The sequence below is a fragment of the Rhinatrema bivittatum genome, chromosome 1, assembly GCF_901001135.1.
Source record: "Rhinatrema bivittatum chromosome 1, aRhiBiv1.1, whole genome shotgun sequence".
In the NCBI taxonomy this organism is placed as follows: Eukaryota; Metazoa; Chordata; class Amphibia; order Gymnophiona; family Rhinatrematidae; genus Rhinatrema; species Rhinatrema bivittatum.
The window spans coordinates 331,086,026-331,113,388 of NC_042615.1; the positions used below are offsets into that span (position 1 = coordinate 331,086,026).

The 27,363-nt window shown below is 43.3% G+C and overlaps 1 protein-coding gene across 1 annotated transcript in view; it reads right to left on the reverse strand.

Annotated features, from left to right (window-relative positions):
* LOC115089699 (probable E3 ubiquitin-protein ligase HERC6) overlaps positions 1 to 27,363 on the reverse strand; it is a 192,808-nt gene that overhangs the window by 57,592 nt on the left and 107,853 nt on the right. The window contains exons 13-16 of the mRNA XM_029597905.1: positions 13,270 to 13,424; positions 12,511 to 12,627; positions 10,369 to 10,479; positions 1,125 to 1,295 (exon numbers count right to left, since the gene is read on the reverse strand). Coding sequence (XP_029453765.1) covers positions 1,125 to 1,295; positions 10,369 to 10,479; positions 12,511 to 12,627; positions 13,270 to 13,424 — 554 coding nt within the window. The remainder of the gene's footprint in view (positions 1 to 1,124; positions 1,296 to 10,368; positions 10,480 to 12,510; positions 12,628 to 13,269; positions 13,425 to 27,363) is intronic.

Sequence of the window (27,363 nt, forward strand, 5' to 3'; positions counted from 1 at the left end):
GGAGGCATGGTTCCCTGCGCCGGAATCGGCGGGGATCGCCCTGTCGATGGCTCGGAAGCCTTACCCTGGAGCCGAGGTTTCTTAGTCGGTGTACCGTCTTCAGTCGATGGCTCGCCGGGTATCGGGGCAGCGGATGCCGTATGTGGCCTACGATGCCGATGCTTGTCTTTTTCGCGGGCTTTTTCACTGCCCGATGTTGACGCCCTGGACGATGGCGAGGGGGAGGAAAGTGGAGCGTCTCCCGACTCACCTGGCTGTCGTTTTTTAAAAACGACTTTTCGAATCGACCCAGCCGGAGACGATTGAGTTGAGGTGGATGGAGCCGAAACAAGCTGTATTTTGAACAACTGCTCCATTTTGTCCAGTCGCAGACGTCGGCCCTTCGAGGTCATCGTAGCACATAAGGGACAAGCCTTAACATCATGCCCTTCACCGAGACAAAGGACACAGTCCTGGTGAGGGTCTGTGATGGACATGTTCCTGGTGCATTTCGGACATTTTTTGAAGCCTGAGGCCATTTTGGGGCCGGACAGCCGTCGACGGCCAATGACTCAGGACAAAAAATTTGGAACAAAAAAAGGCGGAACGGAACCGCGAAAATGGTAAAAACTTACCGCGATGGAATTACTAAGGGAGACCCTTTGCGGTTTGAAGTTTTTTAAGGTTTTCCGTGAGGAAAAGTTGTGGAGAATTCCACAGGACTCCTAACAACCGCGAGGCTAACTGCTTCGCGGAAAAAAGAAGACTGAAGGGAGACCCCTGTGGCAGGGAATATCATGGCATGCTGGGCATGCTCAGTAGGCACTCTGGTGCCAGTCAAAAGTTTCATAGAAACTTTTACAGAAGTTCTCCGTACATAGGGCTCAATTACTGATGTCACCCATATGTGAGGACTAGCATCCTGCTTGTCCTGGGATAATTATGTATATCTTTGCTGCTTGCTCAGGCTTTGGCCTGATTCATTCTATCAGGGTGGCAGATATATGACTGGACTTAAAAATGTTTCTTTTAGGAGCTGTGCCTCTTATGAATTGAAAAATGTCAAATGTATTCGGGTGACCTTAAAGGATTTGCGCACGTATAGTACAAAATAAAAATCCTTACTAGGTTACTGTATACTGTACCAATAACTCCTTTTGCAAGTTGCAGTCCTCCACCATGCTCAGCTTCTGTAAGGCGTCTTCTACTAGGTTACTGCGCTTAACCCGCAGGTGAAAGACTGGCAGCTTCGGAAGTTCACTACTTCCCTGCAATCTGTTCTGCAACAGTTGTTCATGGGCTTCAACCTTTGCACCCTATGAAACCAAGCCAGGCATGCATCAGCACGGTATAATTTGCAAAGAAGTCCCAACACCCATCTTTTAAAAATCTTTCTAAAGGTTTTAAAAACCAGAAGGTACCATAGTGGGGAAATGGATGGCTCAGAATAGGGGTTTCTCAGCATATGCTGCACAAAGGTCAGCATATTCAAGATTTCCACAATGAATATTCATCAGATATATTTGCATACATGTGATCTAAGATAAATGTCAATTTGCATAGCTTAGTAAGACTAACAACCAGACCTGTTTGTGGCCCATAGGGAGTGCAGCTGAGAGGCCCCGGTGTGGCAGACTGGCACAGGGTTAGAGAGACTTTAAACTTGCAGTCACCAGATAAAGTCCAGCTCAGCTTATGAGTAACCAAAAGTCATCATTATGCGAAAGCTATTTTGTGGCCTGCAATGAGATGGTGGGCTCAGTCCAGTTCCCAGTGGACAGCTGGTCACATCGCTAAAATACCATCAAGGCAATTTTGCATCAATTAGCGCTCTAGCTGGCAGTCTCAGAGCGGCTAAAGACTGCATTGCCCTGGAAACTGAATTTCCTTTTTATTCCTAGAGACTCTCCCCTCCAGAGAAGGTGTATTGACTGGGCTTCCACGACCACTGTTCACACACTGCCTGTTCTGTGGAAAGATGAAGAACTTTGGTTGCCAGTGCAGTCAGTTCAGCACCTTTCATGACAATCAGAAAGAAGTAAAATTCAATTAAAAAAAACCAAAAGAAAACAACTGTAAAATACACAAACATAATGCTGGGAATCAATCTTACATCCTTTCAGTTTTAAGTATACTTTCACATGCCACAGGCATTTCTGTGGTTTTCTAATCAGATTTCAAATATTATGTAATCCATTTTCTTTTAATGTACAGGAAATAAAAAGTCAAGGGATAGGAGGTGATATCCTGGGCTGGTAATTGGTTAAAACATCCAAAACAGAGAGATGGATTAAATGGTCAGTTTTACCAGTGGAGAGAGGTGAATAGTGGAGTGTCCCAGGGACCTGTACTGTGCCCTAGATAAGGACATCAACATGATGCTGTTTAACATTTACATAAGTGGTCATGTAATGTGGTGAGAGCATGAGGATGTGAACTTCATTCACTCTGGGGCCCCACTCCCTGTATCGCAACACATCTGACCTTCAGGCTATAAAAGGCAGAATTATAAAAATCTTTGCCAACAGTAAAGTGGGAAGAGACCTATTTGGAGCTATCTTGGACAGTACTGGAAGCTTCAATGGCAAGGAAATCTATCCACAAGGAGAAGGGCAAGGCAGTGGTAGGCAAGATGGCAGATAATTTTAGTAACCCTCCATTGCTAGCAACGGACAAGGTGAAACAGGCATGGTGGCATCATTAATTCTTAATGCGTTGGATGAAAAATTAGAAAAATGTCATGCCTAGTTCAATGAATTACATACCCTGCAGAAAGATAACTCAGAGCGCTTAATGGAGATTGAGACCACCTGACAGGTGTGAACAAGCGAATGCTGGCCTTAGAGCGGGACATGGTGGCAGTTCGAGCTGAGACAAAGAAGACTGAGCTAAAATTAGAGGACCGGAGAACAGCTCACGTGGGAGCAATATGAGGTTCATAGGTCTCCTGGAGAGCATCAGTGATCGTGATTTGCGGGAGACATTGGAATCCTAGCTGCCGACAGCAGTGGGCCTCATCGGAACACATGGCGTTCTTCAGATAGAAAAGGCACTTTGTTTGGGTGTGTGTGGTACTGGATAGGGAAGGCCCAGACCAGCGATTGTGAAATTTTTAAATTTTCACCACATAAAAGAAATCCTGAGGCAGTACCGGCAAACAAGATCACTGGAATATGAGGAGCAGACGATCTTGGTGTTCGCTGATTATACAGTGGCAATTTCTGCAAGGTGAAAAGCCTTTGCCTCAATCTGTTCCACATTGATGCAGCGTCAGGTGCGATTTGTCCTTCAGTTTCTGGCAAGGTTGAGGGTAACATATAATAATGCTACTCATCTTTTTGAGACAGCAAACAAAACACAGGAATTTTTTAATGCGCAATTAGAAGGACAGGAAAGATAAATTACGGCTTGAGCGGGAAGCCAGGTAAAAACCCAGAAGCAAGATCGCTGTGATGGATGTAATGTCCCAAATCAAGAAATCATTTGTTTTATGTGCCCTTTTAGAAGCTTGGTTCTTATGAGAGAGAGATTTTTTTCTTCGTAAAATAAAGGACAGTATGGTTAAAGATGGACATGTTAGTTCATGTATCAGCCTTAATTGTTACTAGCAGAGAAGTGATATTCTGATCTGTGCTTTAGATGGGAGTGCATGGGATAGTTGGGCGCGGGGCGCTCACAGAAATGAAACACTTGCTCATGTTTGGATGCTTTTGGTGGAAGAAGGGAAGGGAGGGGGAGGGGTTTGGGAGAAAGGGAGTAGGAAAGGGGGGACAACAAAGGATAGGGAAGCACCAGGGAAACAATTTCATAGTATGGAAGTTGGTATGCAAACCATTTAAATCTCACTGGAGAACCAGTCGGTTCAAGAGGTTGAGGTCTAGATTGGGAGGCCCTAACTGGTGGTAGGTATGTAGAAGTTGTATGAGGAATTTTGTTCAGCAATGGGTGATCATGGCTAGTGTTAGATGTGTGGCTTGGAATGTGAAGTGTATTGGTTCAGTAACTAAAAGTGCCCAACCTGCTCGCAACCCAGAAAACCACACAGTCAGTGGGTGTGATCGAGAACAATATAGAAGTCTGGGCCAAGACCGGGGGGGGGAGGGGGGGCGCAAGGGAGAAGGCTCGCCTAGGGCGCCTAATCCCCTTGCACCAGCCCTGGATGGGAGGGGATTTTAAATTGTCTCTCAAATAATCAGCTGGATCTTTCTCCCACATTGGTGGGCCCACTGAAATATGCCGGGAAGCGAGTAAACTATTTGTGCCACAATTTAGATTTAGTGGATGCATGGAAGGCACTTCATCCTTTAGAAAAATAAAGAGTTTAGACATGAGTCAAGGGCTCACAATACATAATCCCAAAGTGATTATCTTCTTGTGAAACGTAAGGCCTTCGCTAGAGTTTTGGTTTCAAAAATTGGCCCTCTTATTATTTTAGATCATGCACCAGTGTGGATAGATTTAGAGGGTTTCCGTCCCATTGGTTCTGATCCAGCCTAGCAATTCCCAAGACATTTGTATAATGATCAGCCATTCTGGGAATATTTAATTAAGCGGTGGGATAATTTTGTGACTAACTATAGTGCACATCAAGATTCACTAATATTGTTTTGGGGGACCGCCAAGGCAGTGCCATGAGGGAATATGATTTCTTATGTTGCAGCCAAGAGGAAGGCCTTGACAACCAATATAGTAATCTTGGAAAAACAATTGTATTTAGATAAAGAAAGGAATGAACAAGATCTAAGCAGAATGAATAAGAATAAATTTATTGCTACACAGTTGGCTCTAAACAAGCTGTTCAGAGGGCAAAAAAGGGAACTATGTATTCCAAGTGTAAGTTCTACCAATATGGTAATATGGTTGGTAGATCTCTTGCTAATCTCACAAGAAATTGGGAGCATACTAGGTATGTTACAGCGCTGCGGAATGGAGCAGGTCATCTGGTGAATTCAGCAAAGGATATTAATTCGGTTTTTAAAGAGTATTATCAAACCCTGTTCACTGCTAAGCCAGGTAACCCGCAAGATATAAAAAAACCTCTTAGTTTAGCTCACCTCCCTCAAATCACAGCGGATCAATTAAGATCTCTAAATCAACCAATGCAATTGCAGGAGATTGTGCAAGGAATTAAGGCAGCTAAATTATTGAAGGCCCCAGGTCCAGACAGTTTTCTGCCAAATTTTACAAACTAGCAACCCAACAAGTCATAGGCCCACTGGGAAAAATGTCTGAGCAATTAATTGCCAAAAATAGATAAAGACCAGACTTCTCTCCAGCATCATACTGCCCAATATCTTTATTAAATTTTGATATCAAGTTGTCTGGGAAAAGGACATACAGATCGATTGGTCACCCTGACTCTGGAAATCTATTTTTCAGAATTTGGGCAAAGGGTACATCGCTACCTCCCTCAGGGCCGCCATCAGGAATTTTGAGGCCCCATACATAATAAATAGATAACGCACCAGACGTCCCCCCAGTAATAAATAGATAATGCACCGGCAAAACAAACTTGTTACTTACCCTTTGCGCTCCGGGGACTCCGCGGCTCCTCGGCCTCCAGCTAGCAAGCAGACAGCGACGGCCCGCGCACTTTGCCGGCGCATACTGTCTGATGCGGCGGTGACGTCACAGCCGCGTCAGACAGTGAACGCTGGCAGGACAGAGCGCGCGGACGAGTCTCTGTCTGCGGTGCTCTGTAAATCAATGCTATGTGTGTCTAAAAGACACGCATAGCATTGATTCTCTCCCTTCTCTGGGGCCCGCACCCAGGGCCGGCTCCAGGTTTCAGTAGGCCCCTGGGCGACAGACTGTCGGAGAGAGCCTCAGTGGGCCTCTTTGCCATGAACTAATACATCCCCCAAGCGCACCTGCCGCCTGGCGGCTGCGGGCCCCCATATGTGGCAGTAGATCCTGGGGCCCCATACTGCAGGCCCAAGAATACTGCCCTGATGGCGGCCCTGACCTCCCTTATGGAAAATTCCTACAAATTGTTATATCGGTGGTACATATGTCCTCTTCAACTACATAAATTTGCTCCACAAATTTCAGAACAATGCTGGCGGGCTTGTGCGGAGGTGGGCACGTTTTTCCATATATGGTGGGGTTGCCCCTATATATAAAAAATGTGGCAAGAGATACTCCAATGGCTGAAGGCAATGATTCCAGGATTAACTGCTCTCACTCCAGTTCACACCCTGTTAGGTGTCAAAATTCCAGGGATCTCAGATGACCATAATCATTTAGCTCATTTTATTTTGACAGCCAGTAGATGTGAACTAGCTAGGGTATGGAAGTCTTCAACAGTACCAACAAAAGCAGTCATACAACAAAAAGGGGATAAAATATATTTATTGTCCCATATCACAGCTTATAAGCAGAACAATATCCCAAGATTTGAAAAAACTTGGCAAGCTTATCAATTATGGAAATCCTCACAAATATTACCTACCCCCACATCGTAGGTAATTTTTACTGGCCTTTCGTTTCCTTCCACTGCTGGGATTGGAATCTACTGTGATCCCAGGCTTCTATGATAGCTCCCATATATATTATGAATGTTCTGATATATGTACTGTATACATGAGGCATGGGGAGGGAGGGGGGAGGGTTAAGGACATAAAAATATTGTTTGATTATATCTTAAGAGCATGAATCTATTACCACCTACTGTCCATGATAATTTGTGATTAGGTTCCTATCACCAATATGACAGTTGTTATATAATTCTGATACTGTGTTCTACTTATGCTAAGCCATTGTGTGTATCACGTTGGATTCACTGTTTGCTTAATAAAAACCTTTAATTACAAAAACAAATTTTGATATCTAAGTTATTGTGAAAGATAATGGTGAACCGGTTGGTGAGAGTGTTGCCAGCTATTATTGGCGAAGACCAAGTAGGCTTTGTTCAGGGTTGCTCATCGATAGTGAATATCCATAAGATTCTATCCTCTTTGGAAAGTAGCAAATCACACAGATATCATCTTTGTTGCTAAGCGTTGATGCAGAAAAAGCATTTAATAGGCCGTAATGGACTTTTATATTCTAGTGCTGCAGGCATTCAATATACAAGGATAGTTTGTTCAAGTTATTCATGCATTGTATAGTGACCCACAAGCCTTTGTCATGATCAATGGTTATAAATCAACGGATATACATTTGGGTAGAGGTACCAGATAGAATACATAACAATGGGGATAATGGGTACCTCTATCTTTAGATTCACTTCTTTTGAACATTTGAGCAAATGTATCAATTAAGGATGTCCCAATAGGGGCGTGTGCAGGGCAAATTTTTAAACTGGCAGTTGTTGCAGATGATATTTTGTTGGATATAACGGATCCAGGAAACTCTTTACAGGCCCTCCTAAGTGAATTTGCTATTTATGGTAAGCTAGCAGGATGTAAATTAAATATGGATAAATGCAAAGTGCTATCTACTTTAATTCAAGTAAGAGAAGAATAGGGAGAGGGCTTTCCCAAGAGGTGGGTGAATGATTCATTTACATATTTGGGAATAATCTTGCATGTCGATCCTGTGCAGCTATACCCTGTGGCTGCTACCCCTGGATGGGTCAGCTGATTGTCATTGTGGGGTGCGGCCGGGGCCGGAACCCGAGCCGGTTCTCTTCTTGTTGTGCCTGGTCCGAGAACGAGGTGCTTGATAGCGAGTCCTGTAGGGGTTGAAGCATTGAGAGCCTCCACCTCTGGAAGGCCTAGACAGAGGGCGCTGGGTCCTTCTTGACCTGTCTTCTGGCAGACAGGGCAATGGAGAGGCGCCCCACTTGGTAGCCCAGTTCTCGAGGTCGCTGCCAAACAGAAGAGATCCCTTAAAAGGCATTCTGGTAAGGCGTGCCCAATTCCGTAGCCAGAGCTGTCTCCTGGCTGCCACTGATGAGGACATTCCCTTGGCTGCCGTACGCACTAAGTCGGAGGCAGCGTCAGCGAGGAATGAGAGAGCTGATTCCATTTCTTCCCCCGGGGTGTTGTTCCTGGCTTGTGACAAACAGGAACGCGTCACTACGGTGCAGCAGGTCGCGATTCGTAGGGACATAGCGGCCACCTCAAAAGCTTGCCTCAGGATGGCGTCCAGGCGCCGGTCGTGCGCATCCCTGAGGGCCGCCCCTCCCTCAACTGGAATGGCCGTGCGCTTCGCCATTGCGCAGACTATGGCGTCTACCCTAGGGCACTCCAGCAGCTCCTTAGTTGCCGGGTCCAGGGGGTATATGCCGGATAAGGCCCGACCCCCTTGGAATGAGGCCTCTGGCGCATTCCACTCCAGATCGATTAACTGCTGTGCTGCTTGGAGGAGGGGAAAATGGTGGGTCGTTTGACGAAGGCCCTCTAGCAGGGGGTTCATCCTAGGTTCCCCTGGGGTGCCCTGGCCCGGGATAGCCAACTCCGACAGGCATTGAGAGACCAGGTCCGGAAGATCCTCCTTAATGAAGAAGCGTTTCATGGTTCGATACGGCTCGGCTTCCGAGGGAGGTTCACTGTGCTCGGGAAGCTCACCTTCTTCCTCAGAGCATTCTGAATCCCTATAAATAAGGCTCCCCGGGCGGCGAGTGGCCGTGCCTAGGCCTCGAAGGTCCAGGGGCCGGGTCAGCAGGTACATATGGGTCTGGTCGAGGAACAGCCTGCATTTGGACAAAGACATGAATCCCCTTGAATAATTCCACCCAGGAGAGGGAAGCAGGGTCTGGTCTCAGGGGCACCAGGTCTCTAGGATTCCCCGGCTGCTCACTTCGGCCTGCTAGGTCCGGGGTGTTCCCTGAGGAACTGGCACTTAGTAGGGGCTGGGATCGGTCCTGCCCTGGAACTCCCAAGGCCTCCTCACATTGGGCACATAGGGAATCTGCTTCCTCGCTCTGTGTAGCGAGGAGATGGCATGCTGAGCAGAGGCCTAGAGCTCTAATGCCTGATTCTGGAGGCGCCAGCTCCGTGGGCGCCTGGGCTCTCATACGCTCCATTGCGTATCGTATCGCTATGCGCGAAAGCTGTGCGCCTGTCAGCGAGCGCCTAACCTAGCGGCGTGCGCGTAGTAGTGCTAATAACGTGCGCCCAACTTTGTGCGTGTATCAACGTGCTCGTAACAGCGTGAGCGTAACTATGTGCGCTCTACGGCCTGCGCCTAACCAAACGCTGCACGTAATGATATATGTGTAATAGCGTGCGCGTAACAATGTGCGAGTAACTATGTACGCGTAACATGGAAGCGAACAGGCAGGCAAAATGGCGGGCCGCCACGGAGGCCAACCCCGCTGATCCTCATCCTCCGGAGACCAAAGAAAGATGTACGCCTTACCTGATCTTCGGCACTTCCCGGTTGTGACCCGGGCGATCTCCGGCCGCAGGGGGAGAGGGTAAGTACCTTCACCGCCACGCTCGAGGAAGAGCACCCGCTGCCTCCAAGCCGCGCCCGAGCCCTTCTCACTCGGGGGCTAAGTCCTCACCGCGCACGGGTCGGGACTGAGGCCGCCTCTAAGCCGCGCCCGAGCCCTTCTCACCCGGGGGCTAGGTCCCTGCCGCGATTCGGCCACCGGACCGAGGCTCTCACCTCCGAGGGACCATGGAAATCGCCTCGGGAAACTCAACTGGGCGAGGGACCATAGGGTATCATTGCAGGAGTGCGGGGCTCGATCTTCAAATGGAAGTCTGCAAGAATTTAGTCTAGTAGAATTTGGATGAACGCTCAGCGAGCGTTGGAAGCTCCAAACTGCTTTGGAGACGGAAATTACTGAGTTGCTGCACTTCCTGTGGGGGTATATGTACCCGTGCTGACGTCAGATCCGTCTCCAACTGCTAGCACGAGCACGCTATACCCACTTGTTTTGAGTCCATCTGCTACACGAAAGGAAAGTCTAATTGTAAGCTGGTTGACTATATACAATTTGAGAAAAATAATTTGCATTTGGAAAAAAGATGAAGTCTAATTTAAGAAACATAGGAACATGATGGCAGAAAAAGACCATACAGCCTATCTTGTCTGTCCATCCATATAATTGCTCCACTCTACAGCCTACCACTCTCTCAGAGATCTTCTGTGTTTGTCCCATGCTTTTTTGAATTTAAGTACTGTCCTTGTCTCCACCATCTCGACAGAGACGCTATTCCATGCATCCACCACCCTTTCTGTACAGAAATATTTCCTTAGATTACTCCTCAGTCTACCCTTTTCATTCTAATCCCATGATCCCATCATTCCAGAACCTTCATTTCATTGAAAGAGGCATGCTTCCTGTACATTAATACCTTGCAATTTATTTAAATCTCTCTTATATTTCCAATATCTTCCTATTCCACACAACTAATATTTTTTTAATATCACAAAAAAATGAACCAAAAACAAAAAAAACAAGGAATAATTGAAATGCATCTCTTGCTTCACCTGTTGTTTGAGAGTCGAATCTGAGTGCAATACTTGAATCTTGGCAAGCCAGTTGAGTATAAAAGGAAAGCGGCAAATTATGAGAGGCAATTTATCCTCTTCCAGAGAGTCCTAGAAAAGAGAGCAGTGATATGTGAGGAAATAGGTTACCCTTCAAGCTGTCACAACCATGTTCAGCCACCTTGCTCTGTCATACAATATTCCTATTTCCAGTTCCTGGAAAGCCTAGACAGAGTGGTGCAATAAGGTGAGGGAAGAGGGTGGCATTTTGCTCTGCTAACCTCCTACACTGTGACCAAAAGGTATAACTGAGGGCATTCAAGAAATCAGGATGCCTTATAAATTCTGGAGCATTATTCTCTATATAAAGTTGGCCTTTCAAAGAAGTATTAACCTTTTTGTACTTTTTTTTGTGGGGGGGAGGGGGGCTGGCAATTTCCTCCTGCTCCTTTAGAGCTTCCTGCTCAATCAGAGCCAATCTCTACTGGGCTTTGGTGCCAGGAGCCTTCGTTCGCAATTAGTCAGAGATTTTCTTCCCCCCTCAACTCACTTAGTCTGATCATTGCAAGGGCAGTCTTCAGCCGGGGGCCAGGCACCAGACCACTAAGGGGTCAACGTTCAAAGGGTTTCACCAGCTAACGTTTGGAGACAGCCAGACAAACCTTGACATTTCTAATTACTCTCCCCTGACTGGCCAAATTTGGTCTGGACACATAGCAGTCCGGAAAAAATTGTAACCAGATAAAATGAAGCAGCGCTGGGGGCCTTCCCAGGATGTGGTGTAATTCTGGCCAGTCAGTGCAGATATTCAGAACTGACCTGCCAAAGGTACCCATGTGACACTGGCTGGCTACGCAGCAAGTGTAAAGTTAACCAGATCACTTTGTTTGGGGGGATATCTGTAATGATGCTGTTGTCTTGTGCATCCCCGACTACACTTGATTTTTGAGCAATACTGGGGGTTATGTAATTATGTGAGGTGCAGAGTGGGGTGGGAACTGTGAATGTTTTTAATTCACCACTCTTACTGAGGCAGTTTTTACATTATGTTAATATGTTTAATAGTGTTAATTCATTCTGAGAGTGGATAATGGTTATTTTAACAAGTAGTATTTAGATTTTAGGAAACCCTAGGAGATGGGGCTGTTGAAGACAGGTACTTGGTATATCAGGGTCTTGATGTCATGACTTGCGGATCCCTTATACGTTTGATTCTTGAAGTATACTGAAGGTTATGTAACCATGCTATATTGGAAGAGGGAATATTGTTAAGGTATTAATAGTCCTTATTGGACACATTTTAGTAAGGGGATGTACTTTTTTATTGGAGGACATGGACTGTTGGGGAGGGGTCATATTTTACTGATTTTAATAATCAGTTATAAGCATTTTACTATAGTTCTGGTAGATAAGATGCCAGTTTTAGTGTCTATTTGTGATGTTTGTCTTATTTAATAGTCTCTGTATTTCTGTGTTTCATTTTATGATAGTTTATTTTGTACCTGCTGAGATGTTAATAATTTGGGATATAAATGTTTTTAAATAAATAAAACGTGCTTTTTATTAAGGATCATTTGTTATTGGTTTTTAATATAGATGCCTCTGGTATCTGTACTTTTGTTTTTTTACTTTTACTATAATCCACTTTGCACTGGCATTTTTACAGTAAAGGCAGGATAGAAATTTTAATTTAACAAAATTAAATTTGTCTGGTAACTTTAGATTAGAAAAACTGGAAAGTATCTGACCTCTGGTTCATGTTAAAGAGAATCTGAAACCACAACTGTTTACAACCCAACATAAATAAACTTAGAACAAGCAAATGAAACCATCTCCAAATAAGAATCTGCTCGCTGATTAACAAGTTCATTTAGGTGAGAATTCTGAATGCCAGCCAGTAAATGCAGTATTTCCACTGCTGTCATGCTACTTTTTCTTTACCCAGATAATGCACTGAATGTGAAGACAATCGTGATTTTCTGAAACAAGAGTTTCTGATCCGAAACTCAATTCCTCGGACCCTCAAGCAAGGTCTGAAAAAAGCTGGTGTGAGTACATATTTCAAATCAATATTTGAAAACGAATCTGAGGCGCTGATTCTGCCAGCTAAAGTCAGCAGATGCAGCAGAAAGGTATACTTACAACTTTTGCCTGCCAGAAACGCCAGTTTGATACATCGAGAAAAATATCAGCATACTTGGTGATATCTTCTATGTAGAATTTGTTTATTGGTAGGATACAATCAGCTTTCAGGTTTGTCTATGAAAGAACAAAAGAATATTTTGGTTATGTGGTGTGCTGTATTGGTTAGCATCTTTTTCGCTGTGGAGGGATGGTGGCTAACGATTTAGAGTAGTTTGAATTCCCACAGAATAGCAGGCTTGGGAAAACTCCATGATCTAGACCAGTGGTCCCCAACCCTGTTCTGGGGGCCCACCAGCCAGTTGGGTTTTCAGGATATCCACAATGAATATGCATGAGAGAAAATGTGCATGTTATGGAGGCAGTGCATGCAAATTTTCTCTCATGCATATTCATTGTGGATATCCTGAAAACCCGACTGGCTGGTGGGCCCCCAGGACAGGGTTGGGGACCACTGATCTAGACAACCCTTGGTGAAAGAAAAGGCTGATTGTTTATAACTTTTAGTACATATAACACTGACATAATGAATAGGGACCTTAATTTTCAGTTAATATTTTATTTTTCCAAGGAAATTATCAGTGTTTCTTATATCAAATAAAAATGGGAGAAAATCAGTGCAGAGAAATTATTCTCCCCCCCCACACTGATTGTCTCCCGTTTTAGTTCATTATAACAAACACCTATAAATTCCTTGGGAAAAATCAAATAAAAACTGAAAAACAAAGGTTCCTGGGAATGAACTATAAGTATACTAGCCTTGTACAGTTTTTTCAGCATGTTTAGAAGAGTCTTAACCTCCTGATGGTGCCACTGAAAAACAACTCCACCTTGCAGCTTGCCCACCACTGCGCTTTTAAGCATCTCAACCACTTTGTTCAAAGAAGAGGCTTGCAAAGATGTCCAACATTTCTCTGACAAAAGAAAACAAGGTTATTCAGATTGAGACCAGAGAATAAAATAAAAATATTTCCCTACATTCTTGACAAAGATATTCAAATTAAGTTCAAATGCCAAGCCACTGTAGGGGTCATGTCACCACAGCATAACCTAGATTAGAGGAATTGCCCTGGGAAGACTGAACTCAAGGCACAGATTTTGTAGAGCCATGTATTCCTGTAAGTTGCAGCAATGGTTTAGACTAGGGATACACCTACTGTAGTTCATGCTGATAATTAGAACACTATTTTTCAAAAAGCGTGCATCCACAACACTATGGGAAAAGCCCGGCGCGAATGTCAAAACCAGGAGATATGCGCACAAGACAGGCTGGCGCATGCCGAGCGGATTTTACAAACTGCCCGCATACGTGTAACACCTGCTGCTACGCGCACAAATGAAAAGTTCCCAAAAAAGGGGCAGGAAGTGGACATGGTCTGGGCGGGGCATGGGCATTCCTGGATTTTGACTTGAAACCTGCACATAAATGCTTACACGCACAGGCACGCACCCGGGGTCGGTCCCCTGCCGCACAACTTCACCTCTGCTATGGATGACTCGTATGTTGTAAAACAAAAAATTCTAGGTAAATCAGCAGGGTTTTAAAGGTCAGGGGAGAAGGAAGGCTATTAATCTAGGGTGGGTTTGGAAGTCCTGTCCCTTACCTGGGTGAACTGGGAAAACTGGCAATGGCATCAGCGCACATGTCTACTAAAATCCCCTCCACTTACGAGGTAAAAGTGGCATTTGAGTGGATAGGCGCACATCCACTTAAAATTGTGCGCACACGTGCATGCAGTCAGGCTATTTTATAGCGTGCGCATATGCGCAAATATTATAAAGTGGCTGCGTCCTTGGGTGCAGGCAGACGAATGCGAATGCGTACACACGTGCGCCTGCGCGCCTTTTTAAAAGTTACCCTCCCAGAATGTATGCTTAGCAGATGATTATAAATAAACAAATTATTACACTAAACAAAGTGTTCACGAAAGTGGGATGTGGATACATTTTGTTAGGCTAGCCTGATGGCTCAGTGGGAGAGCTGGGTTTGATTCGCTGAGCTTGATTTCTACTCTTTGGGTTTGGCAGAGTCTGGGAATGTTCACAGCCCCTAGGATGGCGGGAAAAGGAAGTCTTAGGTACTGCACATTCCCCAGCCAGCCTGAGCATGCACATGTATCAGGTTATAGAGCATGGCTTCCCAAATCTATCTTAGTGACCCCATAGTCCATAGGATTTCCAAGATACCCACAATAAATTTGTGTGAGATAAATTTGCATGCATTGGAGACCCATTATATACACATTTATCTCATGTATATTTAATATGGATAACCTGAAAACCCAACTAACTGTGGAGTCATCAGGACAAGTTTGGGAAGCCTTAAGAGGGAACCTTTGAATTCTAGCTGAGAATTGTTGTTGCAATAGCTGGGTTAGATGGGAGGCTTTAAAATGGAGGAAAACTGTATAAACGTTTGTAATTTTTGACACTGTTTTTAGATTAGGCACTTTGTATTGAGCTCTGATGATTTGGTGTATTTCACGCGGTTGCCTTCTGAATTTGAGAAGGCTCTTTTAGATGAATAGGACATAAAGGTTTGATTTTGCATTTATATAAAGCTCTAAGGATTCATTTGCCTTCACTTACCATTAAATGAAAGGATTGGCAGCAGTTTTAGGTTTGTAAGATTATCAAGCTTTTATGCCAAAGATTTTGAAGTATACTTTTCAATGCTCTGCTTCGCTAAGCTTAGTGAGAACTCAACTGACAATCTTATTGAGGTTAATAAATGGAATGTTTGTTTCCCTGCTTTTTTGATGCGATGATGGAATGATTGGCTCCTTTTTCATGTTTGGTAGGAATGGCCCCTTTCGAATTTTTAGATTGAAATATGTAATTCTCTTATTAAGATCTCAAGACTAAATATTCCCTTAACAATGTCAGTATTTTTTCATTAGGGGAAGATTTACAGATTGATGCACCAAGGAGATTGAAGCAATTGCTTCAATATATTTTGCTAGTGTCGAGGGTTGTATTGACAAGAAATTAGAAAAGTGAGCAATCATTGTTTTGCTATGATTGCTTGCAGAAGGCTGAGAATATTGATGCTATAGCAAAAAAACTAATTTGGAATATGAGGGGGCAGCCAACCACTTTGAGGTTATATGGGCTCCTTTTTTCATTATGCAAAGCAGGGGTCAGGAACCTTTTTGGCTGAGAGAGCCATAAACGCCACATATTTTAAAATGTAATTCCATGAGAGCCATACAATATGTTTAAAACTAAATACAAGTAAATGTGTGCATTTTATGTAAGATCACACTTTTAAAGTACAAGAAGTCTCTGAAAATATTACACCAGGCCTTAAGACACCAATACATCTCCTATTAGGAAAACGGACCAAGTCAGGCTGCTATAGAGTCCTACACAGAAACTACACGCCAGCAGAAAACCTCACCTGAATCACGTGCTGTCCCTCACCTAACATAGAATAAAGAGACCAAAACGCATAACAAGAAGCATGCAGACAAAAACTGAATTGGAAACTGCAACAAGCCAGAGTCTCTGTATGCAGTGTAACAAAGGAAAAAAGAAACATCACACATCCTTATAAAACAAATCAAGAAATATAAAATCATCAGCAGTAAAACTGTACTAACAAAAAGAACATATTTCGAAACAGCTGATGAGTGGAATATCCAATAATTAAAAACTCATATAAAACATTTCCAGATACCAACAAAATATTTCAAAATAGCAGACACAAAGATCCAGTAATGAAAAATAATAAGGATACAAAATTTTTTTTGCTCTGCATACCTGGGAACGTTTGATATCCAGGTGTCCTGAGATTGTTCTGAATTAGCAAGAGGTGGGGTGGTTTGCTTGGAACTTTCTCCTCTCTCAGTCACATACCAGCGCTCTCTCTCACACTGGCTCTCAATGACACACCTATACACACATGCTCTCAGTCACTCACATATACAAATGTTTTTTCTCTCTCACTTATATAGGCTCTTAATTACACATTTACACACATGCTGTCTATCTTTTCACGCTTACACACACACAGGCTTTCAATCACATAAATACATGCTGTCTTTTTCTCTCACACACAGACTCTCATTCACATGCTTACAAACATGTCCTCTCTTTCTCTCATTTACACACAGGCTCTCAATCACATACTCACATGCTCCCTCACCTAAATCAGCTCTCAATCACACAGACACACATGGTCTCTCTCTCTCATTTAAACACAGGCTCTCAATCACATACTCACATGCTCCATCACCTAAACCAGCTGTCAATCAGACACAGACACACATGATCTCTCTCTTACTTATACACACAGGCTCTTAATCATACATACACATGATCTCTCTCACACACAAAGGATCTCAATCATACACACATACTCTTTCAAACAAACAGGTTTTCAATTACAAACTTACACATACAGGTTCCCAATGGTAAACTTACATTCATGCTCTCTCTCTCACAGGCAGGATCTCAATCACAGACATACTCTCTTTCACATATACAGGCTCTCAATCATTCACATACATGCAATCTCTCACTCACACACACAGGATCTCAAACACACATGCTTGCTCGCTCATTCACTCTCTCTCTCCCCCCCCCGGGAACTCGCGGCAGCAGCAGCCACCTCCCAACGCTAACCTCCTTCATTTTCAGCCCTCGCGGAGGCGAAGGCGGAGTCCCATCGGCCGCGGTTGAAGATTTTCATTTTCCTCCGAGCCGCACTGCAGTCTTCTTCCCGCGCAGGCACCCGATGCTCTCCACTTCCTCTTCCGGGCCGCGGGAAGAAGAGAGCACCGGCGTGCTCTCTTCTTCCCGCGGCCCGGAAGAGGAAGTGGAGAGCATCGGGTGCCTGCGCGGGAAGACCCGCGCAGGCACCCGATGACTCCAGCGCTGGCACCCGGATGACTCCAGTCGGCGTGCTCTCTTCTCCTCCCCCCGCGGCCCGGAAGAGGAAGTGGTGAGCATCGGGTGCCTGCGCGGAAGAAGAGACCACGCTAGTGTGGTCTCTTCTTCCCGCGCAGGCACCCGATGCTCTCCACTTCCTCTTCCGGGCCGCGGGGGGGGGGGGGGGGGGGGAGGAGAAGAGAGCACGCCGGTGCCGCTGACTCCAGCTGTCCTGCCGCGTTCCGCCCGGGCTGACAGCATTTTAAGCCCGGGCGGCGGAGGACCGGGGAGCAGCTGGGTCAGCGGGGAACCGCGAAGTATGGCGACACGTGTCTGCGAGCCAGATGCAGCCCTCAAAAGAGCCATATCTGGCTCGCGAGCCATGGGTTCCCGACCCCTGATGCAAAGGGTTGACAGCTATATCTGAATTGGGGACAGCTGGTTTCTCGTGGTTGTGTGCTTGTCTTTTGATAGATTATATTTTCTTAAGGGTCCATATTCAGCAACGTTTAGCCGGATAGCTAGCAAGTTATTCGGCTAAATGCTGACTTTGGAATACTGCCACCTATCCAGCTAAAATTTAGCCAGAAAGCATAAGGGCATTCTGGGGCGGAGTTAAATTAGATAAATTATCTAATTCTGCTATTCATGCTGTAGAGTAGCAATAACTAAAACAACAGATATATTCAATGGTGTGGCTGCGCCAGTGAATATCCCACCAAACTTAGCCAGGTAAGTTTATCCGGCTAACTTTGTAAACCGGCCAGTGACCGATTACCACCCCCTTAGGGGCTGATGCAAAAAAAAAAAAAAAAAGCGCAGAAAACGGGCGCTGAAAAGTCAGCGACCGCTTTTGTAATGTGCGCATGGCACCCGCAAGGGGGGCGCCATGCTATATTATAATTAGGGGGTCATGATTACCGGCGGTCTGCCAGTTATGAAAACAGACGCAGAGTTTATCGGTGTCTGTTTTCATAACGCAGCTGGCCAGTTTTTTCTGCTTTTCTGTACTTCTCTTCAATGCGCTCAGCTTTAGCGCCTGCTCCAGGCAGGCGTTAATAGCTGAGCAATAAATGTGCATCTGAGACGCACATTTATTTTTTTGCATTTGAAGTGAATGAGTAATAGCCTCATTCACATGCATTTGCATGTGATGAGCGCTATCCCATTCACTCCACATTGGATGGGCTTTAAATAGGCGCTAATCCCTTTACTGCGTTAGGGGATCGTTTAGCGCCTATTTAACCCGCGTTCCACTGCAGGTTATACAGTGTGCTCGGCTAAGCGCACTGTATTGCATCGACCCCTTAGTGTCTCGGGATCCGATATGCTCTTGGGGCTGGGATGGGGGAGTTTGGGTTTGTTTTGTTTTTTTTATGGGATATCTTGGGCATTTATGTGTTTATCTGTATATTTCCACCTGTTTTGTTTGATGTTTATACTGTACTTTATGGGGGGTGGTTTCTTTCTTCTATAACATGGCTATCTGTATGTGGCTCTCTCTGCATGACTACATGCTATAACATTCATGTTCCTTTTCTTGTGGTTGATTTGGATGAATATTAGTTTCCCTTTCAAATAAAAATATTTACATAAAAAAAGAAGTGGTGGAAAAACATCAGGTCACGGTGTAGCCCCACTAGAGGCCAGGTTCAAGTGCGCTAGAAGCCCAAAGGAGCAGAAGGAGACTAAAAAAAAAAAAAAAAAAAAACCAAATACTGATAAATTCTGTAAATGGAGCAATGTTTGGAAACAAGCTGTACCTTGTTAACTCACTGCTATAGTGCTATATCATTAAATAGACATTTTCTTTTCTATCAAGCTGTTTCCCCAAACAAGATTTAACTGTATTACAGTTATAAACATTGTTGAACGCAAGCAGTACTCAAATACATGGAGAAAAGACAGACGCAGGAAACAAAGCTGGGGTACAGAGTAATCTGCCTCCTTGCTAGAGCGCGGTGAAAACTGGAAAAAATTGACAGAGAAAGCACGGTTCTCAAAGTCCATCCAAGCATGGCGGGTAGGTTTCAACTAGCTGTGCCCCCATTTGGGTATCTTGGCTGGGGAAAGCTACTCATTCTATCTGCTAGCTCTTTCCACCTTCCTACGGCATTTGCTCTGCAGCATCGTAGGGGCAAGTCACATTATGACTGCAACTTCCATTTTCCTTTGCCTCTTCTCCTCAAAGTACCTTCCCACTGTCAAGCTGCACTTTGACCACTGGCTCTGAATGCTGGGGGCCAAAAAGTTTGGCTATTCCTTGAACAAGGTAACCCAAGGGGATTCTGTGAAATCTATTTTAGCAGAAAAAAATAAAATGAAAAAGATAACTCAAAATCCTCTCTTGGTTTGAACAGGATTATTTCTAGCTGGCAGAGGAGCAACGATCAAATAAATAAAACAAGCAGTTTCCTCGTCAGAGAGTTTGTAATTACTGTTGCATATTTAGCTATGACTGTATTTAGAGGGTCTTTGTTTTTAGTTTTTATATTAATTTTCCCCCGGAATGTATCAGCGTTTCTTAAAATGAATGAAAACAGGCCAAAAATCAGTGGGAAAAAATAACTCCATTTTTTTTTCCCACTGCAGCTGTACAGTTTGTGCTCATTATAAAAACACAGAGAAGTTCCTAGGAAAAATTAAAAAATAAAATAAAATAGAAGATCCCTAACTATATTATGACCCACTGTGTATGCTGGGTGGACAGTGAGTAGGTTGCAAATTCCTGTTACAGGGTTACTAGGTTTCATGGCGGCTGATGTAGTCCAGATTTGCCACCCTACGTGCATGGACTTGTAATTCTGATTTCCCTAGGAAAGGCAGGACTTCAAGTGCATGCAAACGTGCGGTGGGGGAAAACAGGGCTAACATAATTCCAGTTGTTAAGGACAAGCCTAAGCAGTAATACTCTGTCCACCCGAATATCAAAGTAGGTGAGAATGCTCATTTTTTAAAATTTTTTATTGCAGGGCAAATTAGAAGAATCACAACTAGTAGTTTTTCCTATCAGCTACTTGCCATCAAGTCATGGTAATAAAAAAAATAAGGTATCTTCTACAGTCACAATCAGCCTAAGGAAGAGATGTCTGCACCAGGTATCAAACGCAGGTGTCCTTTGCAGAGAGGTTATTTATAAAATAAAATTTATATACCAAAAGAGGCTTCAAAACCATCTGGGCAGGAAATATTTAAATTAAATCCAGAGTATGTAAAACTCCAGGGAAGATATTTTTTTCTCTATTATTTCAAAATAGGTGCAATCAAATAAATAAAACAACTGGACATAAGAAAAACAGAGCATCATAGTATAAAGGAAATAAAATAATAGATACATGCTGCTGTTAATTTAGATTATTCAAAGGCAATTCTTTATTTTATGTAAACAAGCCAAGTAATTTTAAAACCCACTATGCAGACATATTATGAAACAGCAGTACTGGAAAATGACTTATTTTGCAGAAATGCTTCTAAGTGAACTAAGTAATAAAAAAAATACTTAATTACTTCAAATTTAATACATTTACAAGGAAATAATAAAAAAAAAGACCTCTGAATTCAATCACTCTGTTTTTTAAGAAGAAACAGTTTCCTTCTTTGATGAGTCTCTAACTACATCAGGAAATAAAGCAATCATTTGTCCTAAAAAGGTCTTATCTTTAACACACACACAAATAAAGACCTCATCGTTCATTGCTTGTCAGATTCTTGAGCAAATGTAACTATTCACTGTTGACCTTTCTTTAATTTCAGAATCAGATTGTTCTAGAAAACCTGTAAGGTCAACATTAGGAGAAGGGTTAGCAAGCCCAACTGCATCTGAAATTAAGGAAAACTTACATCGGCCTGGCAAATAATATATCTTAGTGACTGCATGGATAGCTTCTTTGGAAGCTTTCAAAAAATCCAAATAAAATCATTTTAACATCTCAAATGATGAAGTTAAAGGACATTTTGGAAAATTAAGAAATCTTAAGTTACATCTTCTTGAAAAATTGCCCAAATTTTCTATTCTTTGATATAAAATTTGATTATTCTTAATAATGGCAACATTATGCTTGTGCAACTAAGCATAATTTTCCTTAATTTTTTTTAATCTTATCCCCATGATCTTTAAATGGGAGTATTCCTTCATCCCCAAAAAGTACCCATCGCAGAATCAATTTGTAAGTAGAGTCTTTTCCAGGTTTACAATAGCTGACCACACTACATCTAACACTTTATATCTGTAAGTTTACCAAGTGAAGATTGACATACAACCTTCAACCCTATAGAACTAGGGGAAATCCCACCCCCTATTGACATGTGTTTCGCATCCTAGCTGTGGAAACAGGTAAATGAACCCACACCACTTGTCTTGGGTATAGAGTCAACCTGCAGGGGTGTAGGGCCATCAGGACTTAGAGAGACAGAGGTCTCACTGAGAACAGAGCTAGAAACTCCTAGTTCTGAAGTCCTGATCCTCCTGGGCTTAACAAAGGCCTCCAAGGAGGGCTGTGAAGAAGGGAGAGACAATCACAGCAGAACATGTATACAGCACCTTTTCTTTTCCTGTCCATTGCTAATCCCAGACTGAAAAAGAAGCGAGAAGTTCCAATTCATCCCTAGGGGTGCGCCCCTTTGGCGCACCACTGGCGCTGCCCATTTGAAAGTCCTGGTTGCCCTCAGATGACGTGGGAAGGTGGCAACAACCCAGCAAAGCAGCTCCCAGCAGCAGAGGCGATGGTAGGGTCTCATGGAAGACATTTTATCCAATGAATCAGGCAGACAGGATTTCTGTGGGTCGAGTGCCTCATTTTGCATATTTACTTGTCCTGTGCTTGTGAATGGCAACACCAATATAACCAAGAAATCAAACTAACAGTATTCTCCAGTTTACAAGATATTATGTCACACTTTAATGCACAAACCTCTTATGGAGAGAGCCATGTTGTTTGACAACACATATCAGGACTGTGGCATCAGTATAAGCTCATTGAAATACTGAATTTTTTTTTTACCCTTGTACAGGTCAAACAATCATATTCATAAGAAGCAACATGATGAGAATTAAAAACAAAGAATCACTCATTTATATTCCGAATGTATTTTGGACTCCTGCTTCTCTGGGCTTCCACCTTAACTAGGAGCCAGCCTCTTCTGGATTATGGAGCCAGGAGCTTTCACTAGTAACAACCCCCAGAGTTTTCCACTATTTTTGTATCCCTCTCCCAACTCAGTCCTAGCCAATTAGGTGAAAGAGTCTTCAGCCAGGAGCTACAAACCACGGTTCCCTCTGGAACCTGGCTGACGTGAACCTTGAGTCGGGCCTCTAAAAATCACCACCTAGCGATGGCTGAGATTCCCTTCCCATCCTAAACAGCACAAGGTGAGCCAGGGAACTGAGCACTGCACAGCACTGCCACTGAGCCATCAGACTGACCCAAATCATTACTATTTCAATAATCCTACAAGGAAGTGTGATACAATGCATGCTGCTCATGCCTTTCATAACATCAGCAGCAAGAGCAAAATGGAGCAGTAAGGAGAGATTGTGCTCTGGCTTTTTGGTAGATTTTAGATTGCTAACAGCATACAGTGAGACCACATTTAACACCAGGTCAGTCCAGATACGAGCCATGTCCCTTGCATGATTACAGGCTGAATGGACAGCAGGTTATCTTTTACAGAATAGGGGGCACTGACGGGAGGAAGTGATATGCCCCCAACTCAAGAGACGCTGGCAAGCTCAGCTCCATGTGGTGACACACATTCTGATTTCATAAAATAATTTAATGTAATATGCTCTTCAGCATATTAAAAGTAGAAAATATAGGTAATGCTAAACTTTATATTTGCAAAGGGGTGTATGTAGTATTATGCACTGACTTTCTGAGGCACCTCTTTCTGCTGTATTCCTGAATACTAGTTTTTAGACAAAGAAAGCAGAGGACCCTGACTATGTGCTGGAATGCAATGAGCCGACACCCCAGACCCATTAGCTGATTGGACTAATACATACTCAAATCAAATGTACCACACTTATCTAAAAACAACACTCTGAATATGCTCTGATTGGTCAGTATGAAGGGTATATAATGTTATGTACACTGCTGGACGAGCTGAGTAGCTAGGTATTAACACGATTGTTGTAAACCTGTTACTCCGAGGAATAAAATAGTTTGTTCCTCCCCCTTCCTTTTAGTCTTTGTCTTTCCCTAATAAAGTCTGGTTTCAGGTTACACACTGCCGTTCTTTTCTCTTGAATCAACATTTTGGTAGCAGAGGACGGCCGAAAGCGGATGGCTTTTCGCCTGCAGCTGTAGTTTGAATCTCCTTGACTGAAGAGACCAGATAATAGAACACTCCACGGGAACTTGAGCTCGGCCAGGTAGCGGATCGGACGTGTATCGCAAGCACTTTGACTGGAACGTCTCAGGGACGTCTTCTCGAGAGAAGTTGCCCAAGACTCGGATAGACAGTTCGCCTGGGACTTCATCATGAGTATAATTGTTAAATCTTTGGGTTGGTTCCCTCAAAGGGGAGGGGGCCACTACAGAAGGAAAGCTGCCCGGGGTAGCTTCATTGTTTTTTGTTTTTGTTTAAGCAGGCTGTCTCAGTCACATTGCTTGAAGCCCCACAGTCGCCATTCACTGAAACGGAGTTAAACACCAGAAGTACAGCTCGGTGTGATATTCATCCAGGTAAGAACATACTCTCCTTCTTATCAAATTTGATTATATTTACCCATTGGTAAATTCTTATTATGTCTAAACTCTGGTCAGGAAAGTTAAGAGGTATGGAAAATGCTGTAGAGGTCAATTCGACAAGTCCGTTAGAACGTGTTATCTCTTTGCATAAGCCAGATGAGAAATTAATTAGACTTTGCCATTCTAAATGGGTGGCTTGGGCTAAGGAGGACACTTTTCTCTTGTGGCCAGTAAATGGCTCCTTTGATCCACCTATGCTTTTGCAGTTGATGACTTTTTTGGAGAACAGATATAGCAAGACGAATGCAAAATCACTAAAAAAAACTTTGCTGATCATGTTCAAGTTCATAGCTGGTTTGTTATGACTCGGGTATATTTGGAAAAGGAATTTGAGTCTAATCAATCCCCACCCCTGTACACTGTTGTTACTGACCCCCAGTATGCTCGACGGTGTATAATGCAGAGTACAAAGCCATCACCTTTAGAGGAAACAGTCACGGCAGTGGGGTATTCACATTTAGTCCCAACTGCACCCCTGGAGAAGGAACCCCAATTGAGTCCCACGGCACCTACTGATATGCCGATGTCTGGGACCGTTAAGGTAGAAGGGACTCTACACTGGGTCTTCGTTGGAGGGAGTATTACCCCAAAGGAAGGACATAAACCTACTGAGGAAGAAAGGGGAGCACTTCCTGCTGGATCAGGTTCGTGCAGCCCTGCCTCTATCCTATCATGTCCTGCAGATTCCTTGGACCCCACGCTTTTTCTATCCCAAACTACCTCACCTCCTTACCTTACCCGTGACCCCACACTCCTTAGTCCCAAATCCCCAGTTGCCCCGAAGCCCAAGTCTAGTCCCCCCTTTGTCCCCACCCATTTTAAACTCTGAACTGATTGAGCATGTGGCTCACCGTTCCTGTATCACCCCAGAGGAAACATCAAACTCAGAGAACTCAGAGGAAGCCCCAGATACAAAAGCGAAAACAGACAGGGGTGTTTATGGCCACCATCGCCATTCATGCTCCAGCAAATAATGTTGCAAGCGGGGTTCCTCCACCCGCTCTGCCCCTTCTTTCACTGACTTCTGAGCAATTAAAAAAAAAAGCCCCTGTGTAAATTTACATTCAAGATATTTTGTATTGCTTATTATCCTGTAGGAGCCTCCTTCCCTTTCCCCCTTCTTTCCGTGATACCCCCAGTTCCTAAGTTTCTAAAACCCCCCAGTATTTGTTTGTCTATCTATCCTACGGTACCATTTTTTTCTCTTATCTTTTTCTCACATCTTAATTAAGGCGATCACCATGCGCTAGTGTTCTTTAATCTTCTTTGCTGCTTCTTCTACATTTTGCTTTCAGTAAACGTTTCCAGAGATGGATGGCATATCGCAGGCATTGTTTTGTGTGACTTGTTTTGTTTGAAGTTATTGACAAAAGCATTTCCTGGTGTTAGTGCTTAAAAACTCTACTGACACTGGTAATTAAGGGGTTAATTGAGCAGAATCGTAACAGAATAAAAAAAAAAAAAGGGAGACGAGGAAGGAGGGGTTGAATCAGCATGTGGGCTTCCTTCAGTGCAGGCGACAGGAGAGAAAGAAAAAGGAAAACAATTAGGTTTCGTTTGTTTAAACAAACGGAGCATTCCTATTAAAGGCGTGTGTATATGAATACATTTAGAAGTGTGGCATGGTTATGCTAATTAGATTGTTTTGAAAGTACAGAGACATTGAAAAAGTTATGATTCTTTATCATGCAATTATTGGTGGAAGTTGGTACACAGCGTTCACTAACCATTATATTTCAGGCAACCTCACAAGCTTTTTTTTGCATATCCTAATTGATTGGTAGTTCACACTGAATTTCAGCTCAGAGTGCTGTTGACCGAATTCATTCTCAAAGGTTAAATTCTAAAATTTGGTATTATTCCACAAAGCGTCTTGTGGTGGCGCCTCCTAGTGGATGCATGATATTCTTTTTATTACTTTTTTGTATGCTAGCTTTTATTTTTCAGGTCAACTGCCTGCCTGTCATGAAAGAATTAAGGCCGATATTTTATTTTTCTAAGTTTTTTTCAATTTTATTTTCTTTTTCTATTTTTAAACAGAATTCTGGTTTTTGTTTTTCTGGCATTTCCCAGGCACTTTTCAAACACCTTTTTGGTTTACTTTTACTTTTATTTTCATTTTTGAGCTCAAAATATGTGTTAACTGTTATCTGTCTTGATGTTATGAAGACATCATATGAATATTTGTGAAATAAATGGATTATGTGTCGGTCTTGTGAAACATATGTTCTATGTAGTGTCTGCCGTACCTGAGCTGTCTGTGGGTTCTGATCTACTGAATAAAATGAATTGTCAGAATTCAGAGCTCATCTTAGCGAGCCAGCCCAACATTATATCATTATATGACCTGAGTTATCTACTCATTTGGCCTGATTTCTTCTTTGTTTTATGTTTCATTATTCTTTACCCTGATGTAGTTTTCTTGATCATATGAATCAATGTACCTTGATCTGCCATGCGATAATTGATTGTTATAGGTATCTAGTTATTATGCCTTTTTGCAAGTGCCATGATTTAGATTTCCTAAATCAATGATAGAATTTGAGGTCATGCCATTTTTATACTTGTAGAAATCTCCAGTCCTAAAAATTCTATTATGTAATTTCTTGAAATGTTCTACCTCTATTTATAAGCTAGTTTGTTTACATTTGGGATTCCAGAGGGGAAGATATAATTTTTCCTTATTTCTGGTTTTTTATCCTACCACATTTCTTCCTTTTCCTGTGCAAAGACTCACACTGATGGTTTAGCAACCCTGCGAAGTACATTATTTTGTTTTAGACAACATATCATGGTAAATACTTTCTCACAGAGTCAGCTGTCACTTGTTTCTATGATTATCCCCAATTACACTCAGACACATCATCGATCTAAGAGGGGTATTAGCCCCGCTTCCCCAGAAGCACCCAAAGACAAAGCAGTACAACTAGCCCTCAACTACATTAACAGCATATACCCCTTGACCAAAACTCGTTTAGATGCCTTCTCATCCACAGCTGGATCACCTCTTGGACAGGACCAGCATGACGTATTAGACTTTTGCTATGCCTTTGCCTACCATGCATATACCTCTGCCTTTGACAATTTGGATCTTCCATCGCTGCAGCCATGCCCAGGATGCCTGGACTGAAAATTATGGTCAACTCTTCCTCTGCAGTGCAAGATCAAGTAACTACTATCCGTCAGCGCTTAATGATGGACTTGCATGATTTACCAATGAATCAGATGGTTG